Raw genomic sequence first — 23,252 nt, forward strand, 5'->3', positions numbered from 1 at the left:
AACAATACACACGTAGTTAGACAGCATCTGTATAAACAATACACACACAGTTAGACAGCATCTGTATAAACAATACACACACAGTTAGACAGCATCTGTATAAACAATACACACACAGTTAGACAGCATCTGTATAAACAATACACACACAGTTAGACAGCATCTGTATAAACAATACACACACAGTTACACCACATATGTATAAACAATACACACACAGTTAGACAGCATCTGTATAAACAATACACACACAGTTAGACAGCATCTGTATAAACAATACACACACAGTTAGACAGCATCTGTATAAACAATACACACGTAGTAAGACAGCATCTGTATAAACAATACACACACAGTTAGACAGCATCTGTATAAACAATACACACACAGTTAGACAGCATCTGTATAAACAATACACACACAGTTAGACAACATCTGTATAAACAATACACACACAGTTAGACAACATCTGTATAAACAATACACACACAGTTAGACAGCATCTGTATAAACAATACACACACAGTTAGACAGCATCTGTATAAACAATACACACACAGTTAGACAGCATCTGTATAAACAATACACACACAGTAAGACAACATCTGTATAAACAATACACACGTAGTTACACCACATATGTATAAACAATACACACACAGTTAGACAGCATCTGTATAAACAATACACACACAGTTAGACAGCATCTGTATAAACAATACACACACAGTTAGACAGCATCTGTACACACAATACACACGTAGTTAGACAACATCAGTATAAACAATACACACACAGTTAGACAGCATCTGTATAAACAATACACACGTAGTTAGACAACATCTGTATAAACAATACACACGTAGTTGGACAGCATCTATATAAACAATACACACGTAGTAAGACATCTATGACAATACACACGTAGTTGGACAGCATCTATATAAACAATACACACATAGTAAGACAGCATCTGTGACAATACACACACAGTTAGACAGCATCTGTTAGAACAATACACACACAGTTAGACAGCATCAGTATCAACAATACACACGTAGTTAGACAGCATCTGTATAAACAATACACACACAGTTAGACAGCATCTGTATAAACAATACACACACAGTTAGACAGCATCTGTATAAACAATACACACACAGTTAGACAGCATCTGTATAAACAATACACACACAGTTAGACAGCATCTGTATAAACAATACACACACAGTTAGACAGCATCTGTATAAACAATACACACACAGTTAGACAGCATCTGTATAAACAATACACACGTAGTTAGACAGCATCTGTATAAACAATACACACACAGTTAGACAGCATCTGTATAAACAATACACACACAGTTAGACAGCATCTGTATAAACAATACACACACAGTTAGACAGCATCTGTATAAACAATACACACGTAGTAAGACAACATCTGTGACAATACACACGTAGTTGGACAGCATCTGTATAAACAATACACACACAGTTAGACAGCATCTGTATAAACAATACACACGTAGTTCGTGATTGTCATTTTTCCCCCATGTACTGTACATAGTTCTTAACGCATGTCTGTTGCGCGCGCGCACGTGAGTGCGTATGTTTGTCAAAATGTATTATCTTGCAATGTGTATTTTAAAGTGCGTGTGTGTGTCCGCGTGTGTGTTTGTGATACTGTTTTATAGTGCAATGTGTATTTTAAAGTTAGGGTTAGTGTGTCCGCGTGTGTGTTTGTGACACTGTTTCAAAGTGCAATGGGTTATGTATATATATTTGTGTGATTGTGATACTGTTTCAAAGTGCAATGGGTTATGTATTGATATTTGTGTGATTGTGATACTGTTTCAAAGTGCAATGGGTTATGTATTGATATTTGTGTGATTGTGATACTGTTTCAAAGTGCAATGGGTTATGTATTGATATTTGTGACACTGTTTCAAAGTGCAATGGGTTATGTATTGATGTTTGTGACACTGTTTCAAAGTGCAATGGGTTATGTATTGATATTTGTGTGTTTGTGATACTGTTTCAAAGTGCAATGGGTTATGTATTGATATTTGTGTGATTGCACTGTACAAAATGTTATGTTATGTAGAAGTACAAATGACTTACGGTGTCGATGGAGTATATGAGTGAAGCTGTAACAATCCATTCTCTGGCATGCGCGAGGCCCTCAATGAAGATGACGGGTTTGTTGGAGCCGGCCGTCCCCAGCTACCAACAGTCAATAGCAATGTGCATAAGTACATACATACACACACACACACACACACACACACACACACACACACACACACACACACACACACACACCCCCCCAATACAAACACGCGCGCACGCACGCACGCACGCACGCACGCACGCACGCACGCACACACACACACACACACACACACACACACACACACACACACACACACACACACACACACACACACACACACGCGCGCAAAAGTGCCGGGAACACAAACACGCAGAAAAATCAAACAGGTACACACATGTACAACACGCGCTGGGATCTCAAACAGGTGAGGTACACACATGTACAACACGCGCTGTGATCACAAACAGGCACACAAATGCACTAGCACACGCGACAAAAACACATGAGTACCTCAAGATAGTAAATGTTCCTTCCCAGCTCACTCATCAGAGGCAATTGTTTGCGTACCGCCAGGTCTGGGTATGCATTGGCAAGGTTGGTCATTATGCTGTCTACCTGTCAACCATTTAGACATGACTGAGTACCGCTAGATATATACATTGGTCAGGTTGGTCATTATGCTGTCTACCTGTCAACCATTTAGACATGACTGAGTACCGCTAGATATATACATTGGCCATTTTAGTCATTATGCTGTCTACCTGTCAACCAATCAGACATGACTGAGTACCGCTAGATATATACATTGGTCAGGTTGGTCATTATGATGTCTACCTGTCAACCAATCAGACATGACTGAGTACCGCTAGATATATACATTGGCAAGGTTGGTCATTATGCTGTCTACCTGTCAACCAATCAGACATGACTGAGTACCGCTACATATATACATTGGCAAGGTTGGTCATTATGCAAACCATTTAGACATGACTGAGTACCGCTAGATATATACATTGGCCAGGTTAGTCATTATGCTGTCTACACATTGGTCAGGTTGGTCATTATGCTGTCTACCTGTCAACCATTTAGACATGACTGAGTACCGCTAGATATATACATTGGCCATTTTAGTCATTATGCTGTCTAGTGTGACAGGGAGACTACCATCGCCCTTCACAATGGACTAAGGATGAGTTGTATCACACACAATGAACTAAGGATGAATTGTATCACACACAATGAACTAAGGATGAGTTGTATCACACACAATGAACTAAGGATGAATTGTATCACACACAATGAACTAAGGATGAATTGTATCACACGCAATGAACTGAGGATGAGTTGTAACACACACAATGAACTAAGGATGAATTTTATCACACAAAATCAACTAAGGATGAGTTGTATCACACACAATAAACTATGGATGAATTGTATCACACACAATGAACCAAGGATGAATTGTATCACACACAATGAACTGCTTACGTCATCCATTCTATAGTAGACGTTGTGAGGGGGGGAGTAACGGCCATTTCTCAACACTCTACCGGACCTGTTGTTCAGCAGCTCGTTCTGTTCATTCTCTGCCATCACTGTGTCCATGTCTCTGAAACAGACAGTTAGGGTTAGTTCTCTGCCATCACTGTGTCCATGTCTCTCAAACAGACAGTTAGGGTTAGTTCTCTGCCATCACTGTGTCCATGTCTCTCAAACAGACAGTTAGGGTTAGTTCTCTGCCATCACTGTGTCCATGTCTCTCAAACAGACAGTTAGGGTTAGTTCTCTGACATCACTGTGTCCATGTCTCTGAAACAGACAGTTAGGGTTAGTTCTCTGCCATCACTGTGTCCATGTCTCTGAAACAGACAGTTAGGGTTAGTTCTCTGCCATCACTGTGTCCATGTCTCTGAAACAGACAATTAGGGTTAGTTCTCTGCCATCACTGTGTCCATGTCTCTGAAACAGACAGTTAGGGTTAGTTCTCTGACATTACGGCGTCCATGTCTCTGAAACAGACAATTAGGGTTAGTTCTCTGACATTACGGCGTCCATGTCTCTCAAACAGACAGTGACAGTTCAACAACAACAACAACAACAACAACAACAACAACACCCTAACAACAACAACAACAACAACAACAACAACAACAACAACAACAACAACAACAACAACAACAACAACAACAACAACAACAACAACAACCATGCAACACTCACGCCTGCATGTCACCAGAGACGAGGGTGACCACTAGCTGTGTCTGTTTCATGGTGCGCACAACCTGGGCCACCAGCTGGGGAGGTACCGCCATCTCCGTGTCGCGCGATATTGCTGGCTGACCAAAGAACACCACCTGCACACCAATTTAACGCACCGTTGTCTTTGTCCACTGAACAGCAAACAACTAACCCCATGCCTAAACAACAAGGCACCGTTGTCTTATTCCACTGGACAACAAACAACTAACCCCATGCCTAAACAACAGGGCACCGTTGTCTTAGTCCACTGGACAACAAACAACTAACCCCATGCCTAAACAACAGGGCACCGTTGTCTTTCTGTGTAAACAAAACAAACAACTAACCCCATGCCTAACCAACAGGGCACCGTTGTCTTTCTGTGTAAACAAAACAAACTACTAACCCCATGCCTAACCAACAAGGCACCGTTGTCTTTCTGTGTAAACAAAACAAACAACTAACCCCATGTCTAACCAACAAGGGTTAGTTGTCTTTCTGTGTAAACAAAACAAACTACTAACCCCATGCCTAACCAACAAGGGTTAGTTGTCTTTCTGTGTAAACAAAACAAACAACTAACCCCATGCCTAACCAACAAGGCACCGTTGTCTTTTTGTGTAAACAAAACAAACTACTAACCCCATGCCTGACCAACAAGGCACCATTGTCTTTTTGTGTAAACAAAACAAACTACTAACCCCATGCCTGACCAACAAGGCACCGTTGTCTTTCTGTTTAAACAAAACAAACACTTACCTCATGCCTGACCAACAAGGCACCGTTGTCTTTTTGTGTAAACAAAACAAACAACTAACCCCATGTCTAACCAACAAGGGTTAGTTGTCTTTCTGTGTAAACAAAACAAACACTCACCTCATGCCTAACCAACAGGGCACCGTTGTCTTTCTGTGTAAACAAAACAAACACTTACCTCATGCCTGACCAACAGGGCACCGTTGTCTTTTTGTGTAAACAAAACAGACAACTAACCCCATGCCTAACCAACAAGGCACCGTTGTCTTTCTGTGTAAACAAAACAAACACTCACCTCATGCCTAACCAACAAGGCACCGTTGTCTTTTTGTGTAAACAAAACAAACAACTAACCCCATGCCTAACCAATCGGGCACCGTTGTCTTTCTGTCAAAACAAAACAAACACTCACCTCATGCCTAACCAACAAGGCACCGTTGTCTTTCTGTGTAAACAAAACAAACACTTACCTCATGCCTGACCAACAAGGCACCGTTGTCTTTTTGTGTAAACAAAACAAACAACTAACCCCATGTCTAACCAACAAGGGTTAGTTGTCTTTCTGTGTAAACAAAACAAACTACTAACCCCATGTCTAACCAACAGGGCACCGTTGTCTTTCTGTGTAAACAAAACAAACTACTAACCCCATGCCTAACCAACAAGGGTTAGTTGTCTTTCTGTGTAAACAAAACAAACACTCACCTCATGCCTAACCAACAAGGCACCGTTGTCTTTCTGTGTAAACAAAACAAACACTCACCTCAGGATTGTCGTCCTGCAGCTGATTGAGAGTGTCGACCTGATCCTGCGATCCTGCTGTCACTGACATCACCTGGTACCTGTAAACACGCACACTGACATCACCTGGTACCTGTAATCACGCACACTGACATCACCTGGTACCTGTAATCACGCACACTGACATCACCTGATACCTGTAATCACGCACACTGACATCACCTGGTACCTGTAAACACGCACACTGACATCACCTGGTACCTGTAAACACGCACACTAACATCACCTGGTACCTGTAAACACGCACACTGACATCACCTGGTACCTGTAAACACGCACACTGACATCACCTGGTACCTGTAAACGCGCACACTGACATCACCTGGTACCTGTAAACACGCACACTGACATCACCGAGTACCTGTAAACACGCACACTGACATCACCTGGTACCTGTAAACACAGACATGGAACACAGGTGAATAACAAACACTGACATCACCTGATACCTGTAAACACGCACATGGAACACAGGTGAATAACAAACACTGACATCACCTGATACCTGTAAACACGCACATGGAACACAGGTGAATAACAAACACTGACATCACCTGATACCTGTAAACACGCACATGGAACACAGGTGAATAACAAACACTGACATCACCTGATACCTGTAAACACGCACATGGAACACAGGTGAATAACAAACACTGACATCACCTGATACCTGTAAACACGCACATGGAACAGAGGTGAATAACAAACACTGACATCACTTCATACCTGTAAACATGCACATGGAACACAGGTGAACAACAAACAAAAAACACTTACACTAGTAGACACCTACACAGTATACAAGTTAACCCTAAGCCTAGACCCTGTCTCTAACTACCGCCCTGATATGGCCCTTCGTGGTCGGCTGGGCGTTAAGCAAACAAACAAACTTACCCTGTCTCTCACTTACCCTGTCTCTAACTTACCACCAACATTTACCCTGTCTCTAACTTACCACCAACACTTACCCTGTCTCTAACTACCCACCAACACTTACCCTGTCTCTAACTACCCACCAACACTTACCCTGTCTCTAACTTACCACCAACACTTACCCTGTCTCTAACTTACCACCAACACTTACCCTCTCTCTAACTTACCACCAACACTTACCCTGTCTCTAACTTACCACCATCACTTACCCTCTCTCTAACTTACCACCATCACTTACCCTCTCTCTAACTTACCACCAACACTTACCCTGTCTCTAACTACCCACCAACATTTACCCTGTCTCTAACTTACCACCAACACTTACCCTGTCTCTAACTTACCACCATCACTTACCCTCTCTCTAACTTACCACCATCACTTACCCTGTCTCTAACTTACCACCATCACTTACCCTGTCTCTCACTTACCCTGTCTCTAACTTACCACCAACACTTACCCTGTCTCTAACTTACCACCAACACTTACCCTGTCTCTAACTTACCACCAACACTTACCCTGTCTCTAACTTACCACCATCACTTACCCTGTCTCATAATTGACCACCAACATTTACCCTGTCTCTAACTTACCACCAACACTTACCCTGTCTCTAACTTACCACCATCACTTACCCTCTCTCTAACTTACCACCATCACTTACCCTGTCTCTAACTTACCACCAACACTTACCCTGTCTCTAACTTACCACCATCACTTACCCTGTCTCTAACTTACCACCATCACTTACCCTGTCTCTAACTTACCACCATCACTTACCCTGTCTCATAATTGACCACCAACACTTACCCTGTCTCTAACTACCCACCAACACTTACCCTGTCTCTAACTTACCACCAACACTTACCCTGTCTCTAACTTACCACCAACACTTACCCTGTCTCTAACTACCCACCAACACCTACCCTGTCTCTAACTTACCACCATCACTTACCCTGTCTCATAATTGACCACCAACACTTACCCTGTCTCTAACTTACCACCAACACTTACCCTGTCTCTAACTTACCACCATCACTTACCCTGTCTCATAATTGACCACCAACACTTACCCTGTCTCTAACTTACCACCAACACTTACCCTGTCTCTAACTTACCACCATCACTTACCCTGTCTCATAATTGACCACCAACACTTACCCTGTCTCTAACTTACCACCAACACTTACCCTGTCTCTAACTTACCACCATCACTTACCCTGTCTCATAATTGACCACCGACACTTACCCTGTCTCTAACTTACCACCAACACTTACCCTGTCTCTAACTTACCACCATCACTTACCCTGTCTCATAATTGACCACCAACACTTACCCTGTCTCTAACTTACCACCAACACTTACCCTGTCTCTAACTTACCACCAACACTTACCCTGTCTCTAACTTACCACCATCACTTACCCTGTCTCATAATTGACCACCAACACTTACCCTGTCTCTAACTTACCACCAACACTTACCCTGTCTCTAACTTACCACCATCACTTACCCTGTCTCATAATTGACCACCAACACTTACCCTGTCTCTAACTTACCACCATCACTTACCCTGTCTCTAACTTACCACCATCACTTACCCTGTCTCATAATTGACCACCAACACTTACCCTGTCTCTAACTTACCACCAACACTTACCCTGTCTCTAACTTACCACCAACATTTACCCTGTCTCTAACTTACCACCAACACTTACCCTGTCTCTAACTTACCACCAACATTTACCCTGTCTCTAACTTACCACCAACACTTACCCTGTCTCTAACTTACCACCATCACTTACCCTGTCTCATAATTGACCACCAACACTTACCCTGTCTCTAACTTACCACCAACACTTACCCTGTCTCTAACTTACCACCATCACTTACCCTGTCTCATAATTGACCACCAACACTTACCCTGTCTCTAACTTACCACCAACACTTACCCTGTCTCTAACTTACCACCATCACTTACCCTGTCTCATAATTGACCACCAACACTTACCCTGTCTCTAACTTACCACCAACACTTACCCTGTCTCTAACTTACCACCATCACTTACCCTGTCTCATAATTGACCACCAACACTTACCCTGTCTCTAACTTACCACCAACACTTACCCTGTCTCTAACTTACCACCATCACTTACCCTGTCTCATAATTGACCACCAACACTTACCCTCTCTCTAACTTACCACCAACACTTACCCTGTCTCTAACTACCCACCAACACTTACCCTGTCTCTAACTTACCACCAACACTTACCCTGTCTCTAACTGACCACCATCACTTACCCTGTCTCATAATTGACCACCAACACTTACCCTCTCTCTAACTGCCCACCATCACTTACCCTGTCTCTAACTTACCACCAACATTTACCCTGTCTCTAACTTACCACCATCACTTACCCTCTCTCTAACTTACCACCATCACTTACCCTCTCTCTAACTTACCACCAACACTTACCCTGTCTCTAACTACCCACCAACACTTACCCTGTCTCTAACTTACCACCAACACTTACCCTGTCTCTAACTGACCACCATCACTTACCCTGTCTCATAATTGACCACCAACACTTACCCTGTCTCTAACTACCCACCAACACTTACCCTGTCTCTAACTTACCACCAACATTTACCCTGTCTCTAACTTACCACCAACACTTACCCTGTCTCTAACTTACCACCAACATTTACCCTGTCTCTAACTTACCACCAACACTTACCCTCGGTACGTGACCCTCTCATCAGCTTTCAAGAGAACTGCTTGAAGCAGACAGAGAAGGAAAATAAGTCTCATCGTGTCTAACTCTCACTGTTGACGTCCGACTGAAACAGAATGAACATCACAACCATGACCACTTGAGAACAAGACGAGAACATCAGGTGTGAGATAGACTCGGCAAACTACGCGGGGAACGTTGTAACAGCAGGTAGGACTTGTTGTAACAAACAGCGCTTCTGTGCAATCAGTGCTTGTAACGTGAACAATCCACAATCACGTCTTAGAAAAGCAACCAATCAGTGCTTGTAACCTGAACAATCCACTATCACGTCTTACAAAAACAACCAATCATTGCCTGTAACGTGAACAATCCACAATCACGTCTTACAAAAACAACCAATCATTGCCTGTAACGTGAACAATCCACTATCACGTCTTACAAAAAAAACCAATCATTGCATGTAACGTGAACAATCCACTATCACGTCTTACAAAAGCAACCAATCATTAATTGTAACCTGAACAATCCACTATCACGTCTTACAAAAACAACCAATCATTGATTGTAACCTCAGCAATCCACTATCACGTCTTACAAAAACAACCAATCATTGCCTGTAACCTGAACAATCCACTATCACGTCTTACAAACGCAACCAATCAGTGATTGTAATCTGAACAATCCACTATCACGTCTTACAAAAACAACCAATCATTGCTTGTAACCTGAACAACCCACTATCACGTCTTAGAAAAGCAACCAATCAGTGCTTGTAACCTGAACAATCCACTATCACGTCTTAGAAAAGCAACCAATCAGTGCTTGTAACCTGAACAATCCACTATCACGTCTTAGAAACGCAACCAATCATTGATTGTAACATGAACAATCCACTATCACGTCTTACAAAAACAACCACTGCCTAGGACACGCAAATGTGCGCCTGGGTTTTAGTTTCTTGATTCATTGTTTTCTTGTAACCTCCCTTATTTTTTGTTATTGAATATAGCCTTTATAGTGCAAGGCCAGTTCAGTGCCAAGCGTTCACCTATAGCAAGCACATAGAGTACCAGAGATATTAGAGACCCTCTATTACTCCTTTGAGGAGAAGAAATGACAAAGAAAAAATTAACCGGACAATCTACTCAATTATATCAAACTTTCTCAAGGACAGGAGGTAACTCCTGTCGTATACAATTTAAATTGGTAGGACAGACAGACAGAAAAACAGACAAACAGACAGACAGACAGGCAGACAGGCAGACAGACAGGGCGGTACAATCTCACAGTCCTACCTCTAACGTTCTCCTTGACTTCAGGGCGACGTCAACCTGAGTCCTTGGAGTACGGTCCTTATATAGCCTCCGTGGCCACGTGACCTTCAGCTGATAGACACGTCATAGGGGCGCCGTATGTCAGTTTACAACCATAAAGTGGCCGGCCAACAACAAGAAAAGCCAATCACTAAATAGTATTGTCCCTCCTTAGCATGTCTCTGTTTAAGTTGAGTACTTTCGTGTTGGGCAGACATTGACATAAACCTGGCCAAAATATTATTGCAAAAAAAAGATACATGCATCTCATGAACACTGACATCTCTCGTATGTTGGTAAAATATTCTGAAAGTTTCAAAGCAATCCACCAAGTCATTACTAAAGTTCAGCCTTTTTTGTGATGATACCCATAAACAAGTCGCGTCAGGCGAAGATACCACATTTAGTCAAGCTGTCGAACTCCCAGAATGAAACTGAACGCACTGCATTTTTTCAGCAAGTCCGTATTCTCGTAGCATTGTCAGTCCACCGCTCGTGGCAAAGGCAGTGCAATTGACAAGAAGAGCGGGGTAGTAGTTGCGCTGAGAAGGATAGCATGCTTTTCTGTACCTCTCTTCGTTTTAACGTTCTGAGCGTGTTTTTAATACAAACATATCATATCTATATGTTTTTGGAATCAGGAACCGACAAGGAATAAGATGAAAGTGTATTTAAATTGATTTCAAAAATTTAATTTTGATCATAATTTTTATATTTTTAATTTTCAGAGCTTGTTTTTAATCCAAACATAACATATTTATATGTTTTTGGAATCAGAAAATGATGAAGAATAAAATGAACGTAAATTTGGATCGTTTATTTTTAATGACCAAAGTCATTAATTAATTTTTAAGCCACCAAGCTGAAATGCAATACCGAAGTCCGGCCTTCGTCGAAGATTGCTTGGCCAAAATTTCAATCAATTTGATTGAAAAATGAGGGTGTGACAGTGCCGCCTCAACTTTTACAAAAAGCCGGATATGACGTCATCAAAGGTATTTATCGAAAAAAAGAAAAAAACGTCCGGGGATATCATTCCCAGAAACTCTCATGTCAAATTTCATAAAGATCGGTCCAGTAGTTTGGTCTGAATCGCTCTACACACACACACGCACAGACACACACACACACATACACCACGACCCTCGTCTCGATTCCCCCTCCATGTTAAAACATTTAGTCAAGTATGTAAAAATAGTAGTTGCGCTGAGAAGAATAGCACCCTTTTCTTTATCTCTATTCTTTTTAACTTTCTGAGCTTGTTTTTAATCTAAACATATCATACCTATATGTTTTTGGAATCAGGAACCGACAAGGAATAAGAAAAAAATGTAAAATTAATTTTAATCATAATTGTTATATTTTTAATTTTCAGAGATTGTTTGTAATCCGCATATAACATATTTATATGTTTTTGGAATCAGAAAATGATGCAGAATGAGATGAAATTATTTTTGGATCGTTTTATAAAAATATAATTTTAATTACAATTTTCACACGGTTGGCCTAGTGGTAAGGCGTCCGCCCCGTGATCGGGAGGTCGTGGGTTCGAACCCCGGCCGGGTCATACCTAAGACTTTAACATTGGCAATCTAGTGGCTGCTCCGCCTGGCGTCTGGCATTACGGGGTTAGTGCTATGACTGGTTGGTCGGGTGTCAGGATAATGTGACTGGGTGAGACATGAAGCCTGTGCTGCGACTTCTGTCTTGTGTGTGGCGCACGTCATATGTCAAAGCAGCACCGCCCTGATATGGCCCTTCGTGGTCGGCTGGGCGTTAAGCAAACAAACAAACAAAAAATTACAATTATCCGATTTTTAATGACCAAAGTCATCAATTAATTTTTAAGCCTCCAAGCTGAAATGCAATACCAAAGTCCGGCCTTCGTCGAAGATTGCTTGGCCAAAATTTCAATAAATTTCATTAAAAAATTAGGGTGTGACAGTGCCGCCTAAACTTTTACAACAAGCCGGATATGACGTCATCAAAGACATTTAACGAAAAAAAAAAAGTCTGGGGATATCATACCAAGGAACTCTCATGTAAGATTTCATAAAGATCGGTCCAGTAGTTTACTCTGAATCGCTCTGCACACACACACACACACGCACACATACACACACACACACACACACACACACACACACACACACACACACACACACACACACACACACACACACACACACACACACACACACATACATAGGAATTAGGGTTAGGGCATGTAACCCTAACCCTGCATGAATAGGAATAGGATAGCACACAAAATACGCAAGATAGCTAAACAAAACAATCTGTTCAGGGTAGATCATTGGTTTGACTTTCTTCTCGTATGTCAAAGTTGCAAAGTTTTGTCAATTGTTATTTTTTTGTCGATTTTTCATTCGGCTCTTCCGTTTTTGTCTGGTCGATTTTGAGGGTACCCTTACTTGAGCGGCGGTCACGTGATCCATGTACAAGAAAAATGTAATCCAAAAGATGATCCTGAAGGTTCAGTGAACGGCCGTAACTGGCATAAACAGTTTTAATAAAATGACACGGGGATTGATGCTTTAATTTGGGTTTGAAATGTGTTGCAATAATTTTTTGGCCAAGTTTATATCCATGTCTTTTTATTCACGCCTGTCATAATCTCGCACTTAGTGTGCATGAGATGCATGTATCTTTTTAAGTTTAGTACTTTCGTGTGGAGCGGACATTTCTTTCTTTATTTGGTGTTTAACATGTTCTTGTTTCTGTCTCTGTTATTATTTTAGTTAGCAGGTCTAGTTGAGCACGTATTGTGTATCATGTACCCTCTACTAGTCACTGTGCATTTTAGTTAATGGACTGATGATGTCATTTGTATGGAGTCGACGCACGTGCGAGGATATGTATGTGTGGGAGGGGGGGGGCGCGGGAGATGGAAACTTGCTGTATGTTATGTAATGTATATATTGTGTGTGATACGTGGAAAATGTGATACTATTTATTTGCATGTGTGATACAGGGACAATGTGATATCTGTAGGCCTAGGCCTATACTAGTGATTACTGTGTGTGATACATGAAATGTGATATGAATGCTGTTTTTATATGTTATACTCTTACTTTCTGCCTATGTCTTAATCCCAAGCGCAAGACAAATTCTTCTATGTGAAAATTGAAGACAATAAAATTTGAGTTGAGTTGAGTTGAGTTGAGTTGAGTTGAGTTGAAAAAAAATGTTTTCAACCACGAAGGTTATATCGCGACGGGGAAAGGGGGGAGATGGGATAGAGCCACTTGTCAATTGTTTCTTGTTCACAAAAGCACTAATCAAAAATTTGCTCCAGGGGCTTGCAACGTAGTACAATGTATTACCTTACTGGAAGAATGCAAGTTTCCAGTACAAAGGACTTAACATTTCTTACATACTGCTTGACTAAAATCTTTACAAAAATTGACTATATTCTATACAAGAAACACTTAACAAAGGTAAAAAGAGAAACAGAATCCGTTAGTCGCCTCTTACTACATGCTGGGGAGCATCGGGTAAATTCTTCCCCCTAACACGCGGGGGGTGGAGCGGATATTGACATACTTATCAATTCCATGCCTTTTTATTCACGCATATCATACTCTCGCACTAAATGTTCATGAGATGCATGTATCTCCAACGATCACTTACCACACGATGCCGCCTAGATACACTTTCCTCTGACTGTTATCAGTATTCATGAGATGCATGTATCTCTTAACGATCACTTGCCACTAGAAGCCCCCTACATACACTTTCCTCTGACTGTTAGTATTCATGAGATGCAAGTTTCTCTAACGATCACTTGCCACTAGAAGCCCCCTAGATACACTTTCCTCTGACTGTTATTAGTATTCATGAGATGCATGTTTCTCTAACGATCACTTGCCGCTAGAAGCCCCCGAGATACACTTTCCTCTGACTGTTATTAGTATTCATGAGATGCATGTATCTCCAACGATCACTTGCCGCTAGAAGCCCCCGAGATACACTTTCCTCTGACTGTTATTAGTATTCATGAGATGCATGTATCTCCAACGATCACTTGCCACTAGAAGCCCCCTGGATACACTTTCCTCTGACTCTTATTAGTATTCATGAGTTGCATGTATCTCTAACGATCACTTGCCACAAGAAACCCCCTAGATACACTTTCCTCTGACTGTTAGTATGCATGAGATGCATGTATCTCCAACGATCACTTGCCACTAGAAGCCCCCTAGATACACTTTCCTCTGGCTGTTATCAGTATTCATGAGATGCATGTATCTCTAACGATCACTTGCCACAAGAAACCCCCTAGATACACTTTCCTCTGACTGTTAGTATGCATGAGATGCATGTATCTCCAACGATCACTAGCCACTAGAAGCCCCCTAGATACACTTTCCTCTGACTGTTATCAGTATTCATGAGATGCATGTATCTCTAACGATCACTTGCCACAAGAAACCCCCTAGATACACTTTCCTCTGACTGTTAGTATGCATGAGATGCATGTATCTCCAACGATCACTTGCCACAAGAAACCCCCTAGATACACTTTCCTCTGACTGTTATTAGTATTCATGAGATGCATGTATCTCCAACGATCACTTGCCACTAGAAGCCCCCTGGATACACTTTCCTCTGACTGTTATTAGTATTCATGAGATGCATGTATCTCCAACGATTACTTGCCGCTAGAAGCCCCCAAGATACACTTTCCTCTGACTGTTATTAGTATTCATGAGATGCATGTATCTCCAACGATTACTTGCCGCTAGAAGCCCCCAAGATACACTTTCCTCTGACTGTTATTAGTATTCATGAGATGCATGTATCTCCAACGATTACTTGCCGCTAGAAGCCCCCAAGATACACTTTCCTCTGACTGTTATTAGTGTTCATGAGATGCATGTTTCTCTAACGATCACTTGCCACTAGAAGCCCACTAGATACACTTTCCTCTGACTGTTATCAGTATGCATGAGATGCATGTTTCTCTAACGATCACTTGCCACTACAAGCCCGCTAGATACACTTTCCTCTGACTGTTAGTATTCATGAGATGCATGTATCTCCAACGATCACTTGCCACTAGAATCCCCCTAGATACACTTTCCTCTGACTGTTATTAGTATTCATGAGATGCATGTATCTCTAACGATTACTTGCCACTAGAAGCCCCCTAGATACACTTTCCTCTGACTGTTATTAGTATTCATGAGATGCATGTATCTCTAACGATCACTTGCCACTAGAAGCCCCCTAGATACACTTTCCTCTGACTGTTATTAGTATTCATGAGATGCATGTATCTCCAACGATCACTTGCCACTAGAAGTCCCCTAGATACACTTTCCTCTGACTGTTATCAGTATTCATGAGATGCATGTATCTCTTAACGATCACTTGCCACAAGAAGCCCCCTACATACACTTTCCTCTGACTGTTCGTATTCATGAGATGCATGTTTCTCTAAAGATCACTTGCCACTAGAAGCCCCCTAGATACACTTTTCTCTGACTGTTATTAGTATTCATGAGATGCATGTATCTCCAACGATCACTTGCCACTAGAAGCCCCCTGGATACACTTTCCTCTGACTCTTATTAGAATTCATTAGATGCATGTATCTCTAACGATCACTTGCCACAAGAAACCCCCTAGATACACTTTCCTCTGACTGTTATTAGTATTCATGAGATGCATGTATCTACAACGATCACTTGCCACTAGAAGCCCCCTAGATACACTTTCCTCTGACTGTTATCAGTATTCAGGAGATGCATGTATCTCTAACGATCACTTGCCACAAGAAACCCCCTAGATACACTTTCCTCTGACTGTTAGTATGCATGAGATGCATGTATCTCCAACGATCACTTGCCACACGATGCCGCCTAGATACACTTTCCTCTGACTGTTATCAGTATTCATGAGATACATGTATCTCTTAACGATCACTTGCCACTAGAAGCCCCCTACATACACTTTCCTCTGTCTGTTAGTATTCATGAGATGCAAGTTTCTATAACGATCACTTGCCACTAGAAGCCCCCTAGATACACTTTCCTCTGACTTATCAGTATTCATGAGATGCATGTTTCTCTAACGATCACTTGCCGCTAGAAGCCCCCGAGATACACTTTCCTCTGACTGTTATTAGTATTCATGAGATGCATGTATCTCCAACGATCACTTGCCACTAGAAGCCCGCTAGATACACTTTCCTCTGACTGTTAGTATTCATTAGATGCATGTATCTCCAACGATCACTTGCCACTAGAATCCCCCTAGATACACTTTCCTCTGACTGTTATTAGTATTCATGAGATGCATGTATCTCTAACGATTACTTGCCACTAGAAGCCCCCTAGATACACTTTCCTCTGATTGTTATTAGTATTCAGGAGATGCATGTATCTCCAACGATTACTTGCCGCTAGAAGCCCCCTGGATACACTTTCCTCTGACTGTTATTAGTATTCATGAGATGCATGTATCTCCAACGATTACTTGCCGCTAGAAGCCCCCAAGATACACTTTCAAGGTACAGTAAGGTATTGTCAGCCTACAAGGTACAGTAAGGTATTGTCAGCCTACAAGGTACATTAAGGTATTGTCAGCCTACAAGGTACATTAAGGTATTGTCAGCCTACAAGGTACATTAAGGTATTGTTATAAGGTATAGTAAGGTATTGTCAGCCTACAAGGTACAGTAAGGTAGTGTCAGCCTACAAGGTACATTAAGGTAGTGTCAGCCTACAAGGTACATTAAGGTAGTGTCAGCCTACAAGGTACATTGTGGTAGTGTCAGCCTACAAGGTACATTAAGGTATTGTTACAAGGTACAGTAAGGTATTGTCAGCCTACAAGGTACAGTAAGGTATTGTCAGCCTACAAGGTACATTAAGGTATTGTCAGCCTACAAGGTACATTAAGGTATTGTCAGCCTACAAGGTACATTAAGGTATTGTTATAAGGTACAGTAAGGTATTGTCAGCCTACAAGGTACAGTAAGGCATTATCAACCTGCAAGGTACAGTAAGACATCGTCAGTCTACAAGGTACTGTAAGGCATTGTTACAAGGTACACTAAGGTATTGTCAGCCTACAAGGTACAGTAAGACATTATCAACCTGCAAGGTACAGTAAGACATCGTCAGTCTACAAGGTACTGTAAGGCATTGTTACAAGGTATACACGGCATTAACTGTCAGCCTCTCAGCATGGCAGCTTCCCAGCCCTAAAGACGAGTGCTCTCAGCAGTGGAGGAGATTTACCCAGCATGGCAGCTTCCCAGCCCTAAAGACGAGTGCTCTCAGCAGTGGAGGAGATCGTCACGAGGAGTTGAACAGGTGATAGGGTGGGGCACGCACAGTGGAGTTCGTGAGTCAATATGTGTCACGATTTAGTGACGTGGATCGAGAAAGTGTCACTCTGTGGGGTGCCTTCTCTTGGTCAATTACGATAGAAAGCGCCTGTGCTTTCTGTCAACGGCTGGGTTTTAGCTGACCGACCATAGCCGAACACGGGAATTTCGTGTCGCACGGATTTCTGCTGTCGGGGCAAAACTGGCGATAGCTGAACTTGGAATGTGACAAGGTGAGTCGCGTGATTTTGTCAAGGTTGTCTGGCTGAGACATATTAACTACACACTCGAAACTCAGCAGCGACAGAGAAGCGTCGGTGTCAGAATTCTCCTACAAGTTTGATGGTCTTCAACACGTTTAAATACTTTACTGTATATCAATGTGCCATGCTGCTTGCCAGTGGGGCTTAAAAGGAACTACAAAGACAGACCACCTTCTCACTGTATACATGCTGGCTGACAGTCGGGGCGTCAAGGTTTCTCCGCTGTGCGTTTTAACCGCATAAGGATTCAGCGCGAGAGGAGGATGACGGTATTTCTGTGACGAACAGAAGTCATTCGAAAGGAAGCGGATTCGCTTAAAAGAGAGCTACCTACATAAGGCTGTTGAGGTAATAAATCATTATTTAACGCTGTTGACGAGTCTGTGTTTGTGGAATGAAATACTCTCTGTTGTTCTTTCCAGGTAGCGCATAATTGGCTCTTTGTGACGCTAAAATACTAATCTGTATATGGTTTTTGCAGATATGGAGAGAAGGAAGGAAAATAGCTGATTTGTTGTTGCAAAAGTCCATTTGTGCAGGCCCACGTGCTCGATGAAATATGTCAGGGTGACGCGAGGGGAAGCATGACATGTTTAGTGCACCGATGCTTTTTGTTGCAGCCTTCTGTTACTGCCAACGTATTTTATTACGTGCTACGCTGGGATGCTGTAACCAGGTCGTCCGCGGCATTGCTGTAACCTGCTAACCTGCTGTATTGGTGATTTGCTGTCGCCGTCCTTCCAGCTACAAATCTACTTTTCTGGTAGACTACGGGAAGACCTTCAGCGACTGAGTGAGGCGCCTGATGTCTCCACTGTTCCCTGCTTCGTTGCCACGCTAACGGGCACTACATTCAACGGAGCAGTTGTGGAGACTACAGACTAATTACGGGCCGCCCACTCAGTGGCAAAAAGCTAAGTTGCACCATGTTTTTTGCACCCTTACCACCAAGTCATCTGTGCTATTAATGATTATATTCGAGTGGTGACGACGTGGGGTGTGTGACACCTGCATGAGCTAGTACTTTAAGGCAGACAGCTATATTTTCTTAACTATACACGGGATCAGCGTGTTATTATTATTTTCTGAACTTTAACTGGCATTTTTGTCAGTGGCCACTTGTTTTTACGTTTAGAACGTAAAAAGAACATCTTTTGGAGTGAAGTCTCGAGGGAGGTGGCGTGATATTACATAAACAGGCGTCTGAAACTTATAATTTTGTTGAGTCTATCTATTTGTATGACTGCGAGAGTGGATCGTGGTGTGGTTAGTTAGTTAGAAGTAACTAACCGTTCATAATCACCTTATTGTGATATTGAAACGTGACAATATGTGTGTGTGTGTGTGTGTGTGTGTGTGTGTGTGTGTGTGTGTGTGTGTGTGTGTGTGCGTGTGTATGTGTGCGTGCGTCCGTGTGTGTGTGTGTGTGTGTGTGTTTGTGTGTGTTGGGGCGGGTTTTACTGTGTATATGAGTGAAGAACTGGGGGATTTGGGGGACTATTATTCATGACACTTTTCACTTTGCGCAAGTTTGTGATTTCTCATCATATACTTGCGCTGCAATGCCGGTCATACAAAGCAGTTGAGTCATTATCATTGAGTTAGCATTCAAGGTATGGGCAATCACGCTACGGGTGTTGTGAGTGGTAATGTTTCATTCAAGGTATGGGCAATCACGCTACGGGTGTTGTGAGTGGTTATGTTTCATTCAAGGTACGGGCAATCACGCTACGGGTGTTGTGAGTGGTTATGTTTCATTCAAGGTATGGGCAATCACGCTACGGGTGTTGTGAGTGGCTATGTTTCATTCAAGGTATGGGCAATCACGCTACGGGTGTTGTGAGTGGTTATGTTTCATTCAAGGTATGGGCAATCACGCTACGGGTGTTGTGAGTGGCTATGTTTCATTCAAGGTACGGGCAATCACGCTACGGGTGTTGTGAGTGGCTATGTTTCATTCAAGGTACGGGCAATCACGCTACGGGTGTTGTGAGTGGTTATGTTTCATTCAAGGTATGGGCAATCACGCTACGGGTGTTGTGAGTGGTTATGTTTCATTCAAGGTATGGGCAATCACGCTACGGGTGTTGTGAGTGATTATGTTTCATTCAAGGTATGGGCAATCACGCTACGGGTGTTGTGAGTGATTATGTTTCATTCAAGGTATGGGCAATCACGCTACGGGTGTTGTGAGTGATTATGTTTCATTCAAGGTATGGGCAATCACGCTACGGGTGTTGTGAGTGGCTATGTTTCATTCAAGGTACGGGCAATCACGCTACGGGTGTTGTGAGTGGTTATGTTTCATTCAAGGTACGGGCAATCACGCTACGGGTGTTGTGAGTGGTAATGTTTCATTCAAGGTATGGGCAATCACGCTACGGGTGTTGTGAGTGGCTATGTTTCATTCAAGGTACGGGCAATCACGCTACGGGTGTTGTGAGTGGCTATGTTTCATTCAAGGTACGGGCAATCACGCTACGGGTGTTGTGAGTGATTATGTTTCATTCAAGGTATGGGCAATCACGCTACGGGCGTTGTGAGTGGCTATGTTTCATTCAAGGTACGGGCAATCACGCTACGGGTGTTGTGAGTGATTATGTTTCATTCAAAGTACGGGCAATCACGCTACGGGTGTTGTGAGTGATTATGTTTCATTCAAGGTACGGGCAATCACGCTACGGGTGTTGTGAGTGGTTATGTTTCATTCAAGGTATGGGCAATCACGCTACGGGTGTTGTGAGTGGCTATGTTTCATTCTTGCACACACACGAACGCTTAACCTGCACGTGCTTCACGTGCTTCTCGGGCCGTGGGTGACGGGTGACGGGTGACGGGTGACGGGTGGCGGGTGACGGGTGGCGGGTGACGGGTGACGGGTGGCGGGTGACGGGTGGCGGGTGGCGGGTGGCGGGTGACGGGTGACGGGTGACGGGTGGCGGGTGACGGGTGACGGGTGGCGGGTGACGGGTGGCGGGTGGCGGGTGACGGGTGACGGGTGGCGGGTGGCGGGTGACGGGTGACGGGTGACTGGTGGCGGGTGGCGGGTGACGGGTGGCGGGTGACGGGTGGCGGGTGGCGGGTGGCGGGTGACGGGTGACGGGTGGCGGGTGGCGGGTGACGGGTGGCGGGTGGCGGGTGGCGGGTGACGGGTGACGGGTGGCGGGTGGCGGGTGACGGGTGACGGGTGACGGGTGGCGGGTGACGGGTGACGGGTGACGGGTGACGGGTGGCGGGTGACGGGTGGCGGGTGACCCAGATCCGCACAAAAGTGTCTGTATCTTTAACATTATTGTCAGTTTTTGATTGCAACTTGTAATCCTTCAACACCATAGAACATTCTTATTCCCCCCTCTGCTTCTTTACCTCTGTAAACTTGTAGGGGTAGTTATTTTTCGATAATGACCCAGCAACCAAACAAATAACGACCCAGCAACAGCCTGAATCCTCGATAGTGCAATGGGTTGAGAAGCTGTTCTGTTTCGGTACTACTTTTTGCGACTGAAAAGTTCCGAACGCTCTAATGTACGAAGTATACATCTCTGGAGCAAACAATACAAACATACCGCATTTAAATTAACAACTACAGGCCTGAACACATGAATCTCCATATAAAATCCATGAGTTCGGTTGTTTTCTGAATCTAGATCAGACGTTCATCACAAGCAATTTCCCAAGGCAAGTAACTCATACTTTGTCTAGCGACAAGAGTAGTTCCCCTTCTTTTCACTCAGTTTCTTCGACAACAGACTGCAATCCGACGGTCAGTTTTCAACAATATTTCATTTAATAAACAGATCACACGCAACCAAATGCACACATCTCATCAATTTAAACAACATAAAGCGGTTTCATACACTATTTTCCCCAGAAAACTTAACTTCATACAGTTTTTAACGTTAGAACACGGGTGCAAAAGTTCGTCTGCTAGTCCCATTTGACGAAAGAACATTATCCTAACCGATACCAAAACATATACAGAACACACAATATCTGCCTTTGCCGCCACAGCAGAATAACAGCATATCTGTGTACTTGATTTTAGTCCAAAATAGGAAAACTGACAAGAAGTGTTAACAGAATGGAATGATTTGCACGGAACTATACAACCGCGCATTAATCGATCGCCTGCGCAGGTTGACTGGTTGAGTGAATAGGATTCGATCAAACTTTCGCAAAAAACCTCCTCTTTTCTTTGAATAACTGAAGAAAGGAGGAATAAAGAGGTTACACACCTCGTCTCAGTGATTATCAAAAATAATGGTCTCAGTTCGCGGTCATGAAAAAGCTCGCTAAAGCTCGCATTTTTCATGATCCGCTAACTTCGACCATTATTTTTGATAATCACTGAGACTCGGCATGTAACCTCTACTTATCGACCCCCTTGAAGGGGATTTATTTGTAAACAAACAAATAAACGATGACGTCATTTGAACTACACAGTCCGAATGTTACGACCCACATGGAATTAAAGAAGGTATTTAACGGTGTTTATCCCTATTCGGATGTTGTGGGTCGTGTACGACCCATACGTTTTACGTGTAATCCTTCTTTACAGAGTATGGGTCGTACACGTCATGCTACATCATCAGGACTCTGTAGTCCAAAGCGTGATCCAGTGAAGGTGAAGGTTAACCTTACAGAGTATGGGTCGTACACGACCTACATCATCAGGACTGTGAAGTCCAAAGCGTGATCCAGTGAAGGTTAACCTTACAGAGTAAGGGTCAC

The 23,252-nt window shown here is 42.9% G+C and overlaps 2 protein-coding genes across 2 annotated transcripts in view; both read right to left on the reverse strand.

Annotated features, from left to right (window-relative positions):
* LOC138978942 (carboxypeptidase B-like) overlaps positions 1-11,026 on the reverse strand; it is a 52,643-nt gene extending 41,617 nt beyond the window's left edge. The window contains exons 1-7 of the mRNA XM_070351757.1: positions 10,884-11,026; positions 9,589-9,691; positions 5,879-5,957; positions 4,342-4,475; positions 3,610-3,730; positions 2,629-2,733; positions 2,127-2,228 (exon numbers count right to left, since the gene is read on the reverse strand). Coding sequence (XP_070207858.1) covers positions 2,127-2,228; positions 2,629-2,733; positions 3,610-3,730; positions 4,342-4,475; positions 5,879-5,957; positions 9,589-9,662 — 615 coding nt within the window. The 5' untranslated portion in view covers positions 9,663-9,691; positions 10,884-11,026. The remainder of the gene's footprint in view (positions 1-2,126; positions 2,229-2,628; positions 2,734-3,609; positions 3,731-4,341; positions 4,476-5,878; positions 5,958-9,588; positions 9,692-10,883) is intronic.
* A 10,242-nt stretch (positions 11,027-21,268) lies between these two features.
* Positions 21,269-21,811, reverse strand: LOC138977889 (uncharacterized). Its single transcript, XM_070350496.1, has one exon. The coding sequence runs from the start codon at positions 21,809-21,811 to the stop codon at positions 21,269-21,271; it is 543 nt and encodes a 180-aa protein (XP_070206597.1).
* Positions 21,812-23,252: the final 1,441 nt, after the last annotated feature.

This window comes from Littorina saxatilis, linkage group LG10 (assembly GCF_037325665.1).
Source record: "Littorina saxatilis isolate snail1 linkage group LG10, US_GU_Lsax_2.0, whole genome shotgun sequence".
In the NCBI taxonomy this organism is placed as follows: Eukaryota; Metazoa; Mollusca; class Gastropoda; order Littorinimorpha; family Littorinidae; genus Littorina; species Littorina saxatilis.

Bases quoted from the DNA above. Each gene is read 5' to 3' on its own strand.
- LOC138977889 (XM_070350496.1), bottom strand. From the start codon at position 21,811: ATGTTAAAGATACAGACACTTTTGTGCGGATCTGGGTCACCCGCCACC.